The 9,813-nt window shown below is 38.3% G+C and overlaps 1 protein-coding gene across 1 annotated transcript; it reads right to left on the reverse strand.

The window, feature by feature from the left end:
• LOC114152507 (cell wall protein DAN4) lies at positions 1-3,214 on the reverse strand. The gene is made up of 2 exons (XM_028030416.1): positions 2,984-3,214; positions 1-932 (listed from the first exon to the last, which is right to left on the reverse strand). Exon 2 carries the CDS (start codon positions 922-924, stop codon positions 193-195), a length of 732 nt encoding a protein of 243 aa, XP_027886217.1. The 5' UTR covers positions 925-932; positions 2,984-3,214; the 3' UTR covers positions 1-192.
• Between the last annotated feature and the right edge of the window lie 6,599 nt (positions 3,215-9,813).

Genomic DNA, 9,813 nt, shown 5'->3' on the forward strand with positions numbered 1-9,813 from the left:
TAAACACATTTTGTCAACTTTTAATTTGGAAATGACAAAAAATATGCAAGCAATGAAAAATGTAAGACATGTGGACAAATATGCAGTCTGATGGGTTACAATTACATGCATAAACGTTTAGTTTAAAGGAACCAAGAAGCTGGTGAAAACGACTGCTAAGTTGCGTTGAAATGGAAACTCGTGTAGAAAACCTTACGGATCTTTTTTAGGTTCCTCTGTGTTTTCAGAGGAGGAAGGCGGTGGAGGATCTTTGGTAGGCTCCGAGCTGGTGGTCTCCTCTGCCGGCTTTGAAGGAGGAGAGCTTTCCTCTGGGGCTGCAGCCGTAGCGGCCCCCTCACCCTTCTGAGAGTCTCCCACCTCCTTCTCGTCTCCCTGTTGCTTAACCTCATCGACCTTCCCTCCATCCTCCTTGGCGGCGCCGATATCGCTCTCCTTAGTCGTTTGACCATTCTCTGTCAGCAGGAGACTGTTTTCTTTAGGTTCTGGTTGTGACTCGGCTTTACTAGTCTTGTCCATCCCCATCCAGTACTCAGAGTCGCCGCCTGTCGCCTTGAGGCGTCTTCTCAGCTGGCACACCTTGCATGCAAGTGCCAGGGTAGAAATCAGCAGGATGGGGCAGGCTAAGAGCAGCGCTATCTTGGCATAGGTGTTCTCTATTACATTAAAAAATGTCCATGTTTTGGCAGTGGTAGGGGTGGTGATGGTAGGGGTGGTGGTGGTAGGGGTGGAGGTTTTAGGGGTGGTCAGAGTTGTGGCGCTACCACCGATGGTAGCGTTCTCGGGTGACCTCCCAGAATTTGTTGATTCAATAGAGGTTGTCGAAGCCTCAGTATTTGGTTGATGTTGTGTTGTTTGATCACACAAAGTCCACGGGATAAACAGCAACACGGCCAGAATTTCAGCACAACACAGCAGGCCGTTCATGTTGATATCTATAAAAACAAAGGCGCAGGAGAGTTCAGGATTTGAATATGCTTCTGATGCAAATGGACGACAGGATGGAGAAACTTGCACACAATGAAGCGTACTTGAGATATTTGTATATCTCAAGTATATACAAATATACTTGTATGCTTGAATAACTCCATTGTATTTTTGGCGATAATTATCATCATGTTTACGTTGATAAAAGTGATGTTCTTTGTAGTCTTTTTGACACCAGATTTTTTTTGGCACAAACTATACAATAATATTAAAGATGCTGGAACAATTTGCATATATCAGCAATTAACAATTAAAACAATCTGGCTAAAGTTAACACTTGTAATTTTGCTTTGAACAAAGAAATCACCTTTGGTAAGTGACAGGTTTCCACCAGTTTCCTGCCTGCTCAGTATTTGTCCGTTTATACTCTAAAAACTACTGTTTCTTTAATGTAAGTGCTGAGTTTAAGCATTGGGGACCAAAACTGTTTTTTTTTTGTTGTTTTTTTTTACCAAACATTGTGTCTAAAATTGCGACTGTTCATTGGATTAGAAATCAGCCTTGAAAGGTGACCATTTTGAAATGTACAACCACCTGTTCTGTTCCCATTGAGCCGCCGCTACAGAATAGATAACTGTCAGCAGTTACATTAATTACTTTAGATTTTTTTTTTTTAAATCTCAGATAACATTAGCTGCTTAGTAGTTACGCAAGCTCGTTCTAAATATGTTCAGCTTGTTGACTAAAGATTTGGTCATAAAATCTATATAGACAGGAAATCATAAATAGTGTTATATTGAGTGTGATTTACATTTTTTAAGAATTATGTAGCTTTATGTTATTAACGTTAAGGTTTAATCAGTAATACTTTTATAACAAATTTATGTCAGATCATGATTTCTTGGTTAATGCCAAGTTGTCATAACGAAGACATTTTGAATAATGTCAACTGTATTAAAAGTGCCATGATTTACCAAATGACACTTTATGACAACAGTCATAAATATTCATGAAGACTTACTCACATTCATGACAGGTGTTGTGGCATGTTTATGACGGTGTGATGACAGTCTTATTCACAACCTGTCAAATAAAGTGTTACCCAATAAAACTGATTCATTTTGGGCTAGGGAAGTCACTTCTATCTTTGCCTTGCAGCAAGATGGGACTTAGTTGTCCATAGTCCTTAGTTGTGCCTGTGCATGATTGGGTCACTGGCAGACTGGCAACCTTTCCAGGATGCTTTGTAACCATTCACTACTAGAGACCAGCATTACCACTCTATTGGGAAGCAAATATAAAGTCGGTGTTGCAAACGGGTAGATGGATTGTTTATTTATTACTTCTTGAGGAGTCCATCTTATAGCTGTAACCCAACTCTGATAAATCAACCTCATCATGAATCAGTCCAAATTTAATCCAAGACTTTACCCCGAATTTGGTTGTTTTTGACCCAGATGTGAACTGCAAATCAAAGATAATTTGAGCCAGTTGTGATTTTATTCCACTTAAAATTCTTCTTATTTTCCCCTATTTCTAACTCTTTCAGACGCGCCTGACAAGATGGAGGGTGGAAGACACAAAGTAAAGTCAACCTAAGGGCTCGCAGGCCACTGAACTACGTGTTGCTCGTAAAAAAAAAAAATTGAATTAAAAAAAAAAAAAAAAAGTTCCCCAGCTTTTAGAGACAAATGAAGGACAAGAACCTTAGAAACAAACTGAACAAATTTGCTACATATTTTACAAAATGGCCAACCATAATGCACAATACAATATACAGCTTGCCTCACTTAAAACAGCATCTGACCTCAGTTTTGTGGCTCACCCAAAGTCATGAAAACCATGAACAAAAAGTATTTTGTATTTTTCATTTTAATAGTGCTTTGATAAAGGACTGTTGCATAATCTATAAAAAAAATAGATTTGACTTAAACTATGTAATCCTACAAGTGGGGTTTAGGATAAGTCCATGGATACTTGAGTAAGGTCATGTTTAAACAAGTTCTCACCTGAATAAGGAGATAATAAAGAAAAAGTAAATAATAAACCCATCACTTACATTGTTTGTTTTGCCAAGGAGAGTAGGAGTTTGTGTGGATGGATGAACAGATTGGAGCAACTGATGAGTAAAGTCCAGTATTTTACAGGAACCGAGATGCAATGAAGTCGGTGCAAATCAACGGTGCTCTTCTTGCTGTCTCGACTTCTCTTCTTCCTCTTAGAACTATATTAAGAAGAGGAAGTGGTGATGGGTGCTCTGTTCACTGGAGTGGTCATAACACATGTGAAGCACTAGAACGCAAATGCGGCCTGAACTGTGTTCTCACTCACCATCTAGATTTGTTTCATCTAAATTTCTAAATTTCACCTCAATTTATGGAATCCTCAATCAAACATACTTGCAACTTTTTTCTCTCTCTTCTTTTTAAACACTATTCTTGTTTTGAAGAATTGACTGTGTACAGGTCACTGCAGGTCACTGATGCTGACGTGATGAGAAACCACCTCAGCCTGTGCGTGCATTGCAAATGCCTCGGTCACGCTTTTTAAACAACGAAAATAAATCCGCCTCCATCTTGTGTCATGCTTAAAGGTTCACCTTCCTATTTACGAGAAAGCGAAAACTGGCCCTACGTCTGTTCGGTTTTCTCTGTTCAATGTTGCACATGCATACTCCAAGACTTTTTGACACATTTAAAAAACAAAAACAAAACAAACAAACAAAAAAAAACAACCAACAGCCACCAAGTACATCAATTCGTCAACTTTCACTGACACTGCTTGAGCTTTTCCACTTCTCCAGACAACAATCTTCCATTTATTTTATTGGAGTTTCATAACGCAAACACTTTATTGTGTCTGGTTAAGTACAAACGGAATACAGCAGTGTGTGTTTTTCAAAAATGTTGACAACTCAAAAGTGTGATGTGATTCACATTTAACACTCGTACCAGTGACCTTCATAAGCGGTTCTGAAAAAACGCTGGTGGCCATATCGCATCAACCATGTCTTCCGGAGGGACAAAACGTCAAAAGGGTCAAAGTTTATGGCTCCTTTTCCGAAGTGCCGTAAACTCATGAAAGAAAATGATCCGTTCTTTTGTTGTTCTCAATTCATGAATTTGCATCGGAAAAAAAGTGTTTCTATTTTCTAAAGTTCCTCATCTTGCTTCCTCTGCTTGATGTATGCTGTGTTTCCCAAGTGGCTACATATCTGCACCTGCGCTGCAGAATTTAAAGGGGAAATGCCTAATTTCACAAAGTAGGATGCTGCAGATGATGAGAGCAGCAGAAGAGACGTGATGAAGAGGCTGCAAGACTCAGCACTCCTAACTAAATCCACTCCTCCTCCTCCTCCACATGACCCACCAGCATCTGTTGGTGAAGGGAAGGAAATAAAGATCCTGGAGTTTGGAGCGTGTGAACGCCTGCTGTTCAGACCGCTGGGCCCTGAACAAACTCATCATCACGACTGTCGTTAGAATTAAGACAGATAAAAGAGACGCAACAAAAGCGGTAGAAACTACCACCGATCTGCAGTTTTCCTGATGCTGATGTTTTCCTTAAATATTGAACTAAATGGAGGGGGGGAAAATCACTTTCTTTGCACATCTGCAGGAGCCACAAATGTGAAAATGAATACAAAAGAAAAATTGCAAGAATGCAAAGGTGGAATGGAGGCAATCATAATTTTTCTGGTGATTTTTTTTTTTTTTTAATGAGAAGCTCGAAGGTGTCAGATGTCGTCTCCTGAGCGGCTTATTCAGATGAAGCAGAAAGCCACCATGAGGCCAAATAAAAATCAAAGGAGGAAGCGAGAAAAAAAGAAACACAGATGACTTCATTTCCAAAAAGCCACACGCCGTCCTCCGAGAAATGGAAAGTCCCATTTGTCAGTAACGCCACACTCATCCACATACATTTACGCGGGGTGTTCGTGCCTGTGTGTGCACGCATGCAAGCCAGACGTTTTTTGTTTTTTCGTTCCATTTAATTGCATGTGTTGTGCTTTTCTCGCCCATCCGGCGCTACCTTTCACATCTATAAATAGCTGGCTGTGATGGTGGACAGCTTCATTACAGACAATCCCAAGGACATCAGCTGATGGCTGACAGTTGCAACGGGTGGGCTCAGCAAATGTCAAAATGGCCTCCAGAGTGCAGCCCCCACCTTCTGCTTTGCTCTTTCAGTCGACCAAGTTTAAAAGCTGAATTATAGAGTTTCCGCAAACTTCCACTTTATCTTCCAGCTCACCTGAACATCATCAAATTTCATGTCACTAAAGTGTCAAAAAAGTAAAATCAGCTGAAACGGCTCCTATCCATTGCCTCAATGTTGCTGTGTGTGTGTGATGAGTGTGCTGAAGAAATCCTTTTCTAATCGCCCAACGCTGGTCATGTGACCCGGTGCCAGTTGGAGTCAAAAGGCCTTTTAGTCGGGGCAGAGGGCACAAAGTGCTCTCTCTTTTTTTTTTTCCATCGCATTAAAACCAGCGCACACAGAAATCAATTCATCACCCTTTATAGTTCGAGCCATGCTTCGGATGCAACTTTTCAATTTCAAGGGCTGAATGCAAGCACGGAGTATTTCTCACTTTTATGACAGCTCCCCAAGGTCCGGTATCAGAGAAAACCGAAGTGTATTTATCAGAGAAAAAAGCTGCCTAAGCAGCAGAAGTTGAGAAAATATCAGCTGTCGGAGGGAGAAAAAAAGAGCAAGCAGAATCAAGTAATTAGTCATTTAACTTTAACTCATCAGTTCAAATCGTATTTCTTAAAAATGATGGAGTCATACATAGTCTACTGCCCCCATATAGATTTTTTCAGTTTTTTACTTTTTCATATGCTTTTTTTAAATCACACAACAATATCATCAGTAAATGCAAAGTGCAACTTTGAAATGATGTCCTTAATTATTGAGGAAGGGAAAGCTATTCAAGCTAATCTGGCTTCATGTGGAAAATGTAATTGCCTCATTTAGATAGAACCCGTCTCACAACATGAAGTAGACTAACAGATTGACAGGAAGTCACTCTGTCAGTCAGGAAAGAGCTACAAAGCTATTTCTGACCAAAGAAGAGCCACATTTACTCCAAGAGCATGTTGATGACTCATCCAGGAGCAAAGTAGCCCTCAGTTCATTTATATGTTCATGATTTAACAATAAGAGAAAATGTGGAAAGAAAAAGCCTCTGAGAGCTAAAAACCCACTGCTAGTCAAAAAAGCATTATCACTCATTTGCCAGAAAAACAAATTGAAAATGCTCTTGGGACTGAAAAGATAGAAGTGACTTTTTTTCAAGGTGTGTGTCCTGTCACATCTGGCATAAAAATATACACACCATTTAAAATAAATAAATAAATAAATAAAACGTTATACAAAGCAAACATGGCAGTGGCACTGTGATGGTCTAGAAAAGCTTCAGGTTGATTACTTTCTGAAACTAATAAAACCATGAAGATGTTTTCTTTGATTAAAAAAAAAAAAAAATCTGGAGATTGTCCATCCTTTACTCCACAAGGTTAACCTCAAGCATACTTGGGTTATTCAGCAGGACAACAAACTACAGCACACAATGAAGCCAACCTCTGAATGACTCAAAAACAGTGGTTTTGGAGTGGCGTCATTGAAGTTTGAACTGGTATTCAATTGGCTTGGTGTACCATGACCTTAAACATGGTTTTCATACTCAAAAACTCAAATTAAAACAATTCTGCAGAGAAGAATAGAATAAAAGTTAGACTCATTGCCACTTATTGCTAATGCTTGATGGCATGCTGCTTCCAAGAGTGACCACACTATTTTAGTAGAGTAAAACTTTTTTAAATAAATCCTGGTTGGCTTGAATGGCTGCTGTGTTTTGGGAAATATAAATATGTATTAATATTTGCAAAGGTTATATTAGCCTCATATAAAGATGTGTGTGATCTGAAGCAGGTAAGTGTTGTTAAACAAGCAAAATAAATCAGTAAGGGCATGTTTTTTTTTTTTTTTTACAGCACTGTTGTTGATTACGTAATATAAATACCTGTTGACCAGCCTGCAGAAGTATGGTTTAAGTTGTTCTTGGAATAGATTGTTGTAGATGTACTGTTGCCGCTGATTTGTAGTTGTGCTTTTAAATTTGTAGCTATGTTATAAATGATTTGCTGATGTGGTTCGCACTTTGGTCCACCTTCCCATTGAGGCAGGAAGTGCAAAAAAAAAAAAAAGTGAGCGCAGGGGAAATGTCATGCATCTCCTGCTGCTGCTGTTATTACTCTTGAGGTGTGAATGTGAAGACTGACAACCTTCAGTCTGATGTAGGGGAAAGATTCAACCTGATGAATCTTCCCCCTTTATCAGGTTGTTAATGATCGGACTTAAGGTGAAAGTTCACAACTTGTAGAAAGTAAAACAATAAAGATGTATTTACTATTCAGCTCCACAGCAGTCTGCGGAGTTTTAGTGCCCCCTAGAGGCGAGGCGAAATCAACGTTCAGGTCCTCGTGCAGGTGTTTCAGGAAGATACATCTACTTAAACAATTTCGCTGCTAGCCTTTGAAGCAATAATTTAAAAACTTAAGAGGATGACATTTCATATGTTCTTCTGTCCTTCTATTCACCCTGAAAAGCTTTTTTTTTTTTTTTTTCCTCCAGCAGGATTACTGTCCTGCAGAATAAAGAGAGAATAAAGAGTTTGAATGCATTTCCTGAAAACGCTTGAAAAATCAGCTTAGCAACATTGTAGAAAAGCAATAATAAACTTCAGTCCCGTCGTGAAACTGCTGGATATGCTTCACACGTTACCAGTCTTTTCACAAAGGTCAATATTTACGGTGGCCGACAGGTGCAAATGCGCAGCAAAAGAGAAAACATGCAAACAAACAAAAAACACGCGCATAAATTAAATGCGGCAAGCAAAAAGCGAATAAAATGCAGCAAACAAAAAGAGAGACGCAAACAAAAAAGAAGACACCCCCGAATGAAATGCAGCAAACAAAAAGTGAGACGCAAACAAAAAAGAAGACACCCCCGAATGAAATGCAGCAAACAAAAAGTGTTGAAAACGGAAGTGCTCCAGACCACTAGGGGGAGTCAAAGAAAATAGTATTCATTTCTATGGGACCAGATGCAAGATTCAGAGAAAGAAATTTGAAAGAAAGTAAAGGTTCGTATAACTATATTTCTTTTCAGAAATATAGTTATACGTACTATATAACTATATTTAGTACGTATAAATACTATACGTACTTATATTATAAAAAGATACGCCGTCTTTTATAATATTATAGAATAACAGAATAATTTATGGGTAGCGTGATAGACTTTGTGTCAGTCATACCGTTCTGAGCTCGGTCTCGATTTTCTTTGACTCCCCCTAGTGGTCTGGAGCACTTCCGTTTTCAACACTTTTTGTTTGCTGCATTTCATTCGGGGGTGTTTTCTTTTTTGTTTGCTGCATTTTGTTCGCTTTTTGCTTGCCGCATTTAATTTGTGCGCGTGTTTTTTTTTTGTTTGCATGTTTTCTCTTTTGCTGCGCATTTGCACCTGTCGGCCACCGTAAATATTGGTTTTCTGCACTCTCAGCTTTATTTCTGCACGTACTAATTTAGCTTTTTTTTTTTTTTTTTTTTGGCGTCAGTGTTATTGGCCACAAAGTCACAAACAAATAAGTTTGCCTAACCAATCAAGTTTTTCATCTAGCTAAAACTCTACAGCTCCTCAGTTTATCGGGTTTCCTCTTTCATGTTTAACAGGACAGAATTATGTGCAGTTGCTCACCGTCAACAGAAATTGATCAGTTAGCAATGCCACATGTTTGCTAAATCCTGCAATGCAGAAAAAAGTTATATATATATATAAAAAAAAAAAAGTTATAAATGAAGTTTTTTTTTTTCACTAACCAAAAACAGTTTTTTCTCACCTATAGAAAGAAAATAGTTGTACCTGTTAAATAAATGACCTGAGAATTACACCTCTTAGTCTAGCACTTGAGTGACACTTGTATTAATAACAGAGGAATAATAAAAAACGGCATAGCCTTGAATAAGTATTCACACTGATTACATAAACAGTTTTTTATGTATTTTCGATGGATTAAAAAAAGGCTGTGCATAATTCTGAAGTGGAAGGATAGGAAAACACAGGCTTTCAAATTTTCTTTGCAAATAAATGTTTAGTGTTGTGTTTTCAGAATGCCCCCAAAAATACCTTACACAGCCACCTTCCTGCAGCAGCTTTTAAAATAAATTGGACTTTGACTGGACCATCCAAACACACAAATATACTTTCATCTAAAGCATTTTATTGTAGCTTTGTAGGCTTAAGGTTGTCGTCCTCTATCACATTCTCAACTGTTTTGCAGCTGCTATCAGGTTTTATGAGAGGGTTAACTTATATTTAGATACATTTAGGGTTGGAGTGAAGTGTTAGCTTTCCATCACACATAAAAGTTTTGCATGCAGGAAAAACAAGTTACTTTTTGGTAACATCTGAGGAAACCCCGGAGGACTTCACAGAACAGCTGCAATTATGCTGAGGCAAAAACCTTTCTCTTGGTTTGTTTATACTCACTTTTTGACAGAAACATATATTTTTTAATAAACTTGTGTGTCAGCTTAGTTATATTTATTTCAATATCCAATCATGAGCTACAAGTCTGTACATAACTGGAAAGGAAGAAATGTAACCCCCCCAAAAAACAAAACAAAACACACTAATGTTTAGATTTGATTTCCTTATGCGCTCTAGCAATTTTCTAATAACCTATTTTGAGAAATTTGTACTTTTAGCCTGTTATTTAGGTAATTATGTCCTTGGGTTGCGTGTTTGAAGAACAAACACACAAACTCTATTTAGGTATCTGATAAATGTACAGTAAATGTCGTTATTGAAAACAAAACAATG

This window comes from Xiphophorus couchianus, chromosome 11, assembly GCF_001444195.1.
Source record: "Xiphophorus couchianus chromosome 11, X_couchianus-1.0, whole genome shotgun sequence".
Taxonomy (NCBI): Eukaryota; Metazoa; Chordata; class Actinopteri; order Cyprinodontiformes; family Poeciliidae; genus Xiphophorus; species Xiphophorus couchianus.

What these genes read in the sequence shown, in the direction of transcription:
- LOC114152507 (XM_028030416.1), bottom strand. Translation starts at nt 924, where the DNA reads ATGAACGGCCTGCTGTGTTGTGCTGAAATTCTGGCCGTGTTGCTGTTT.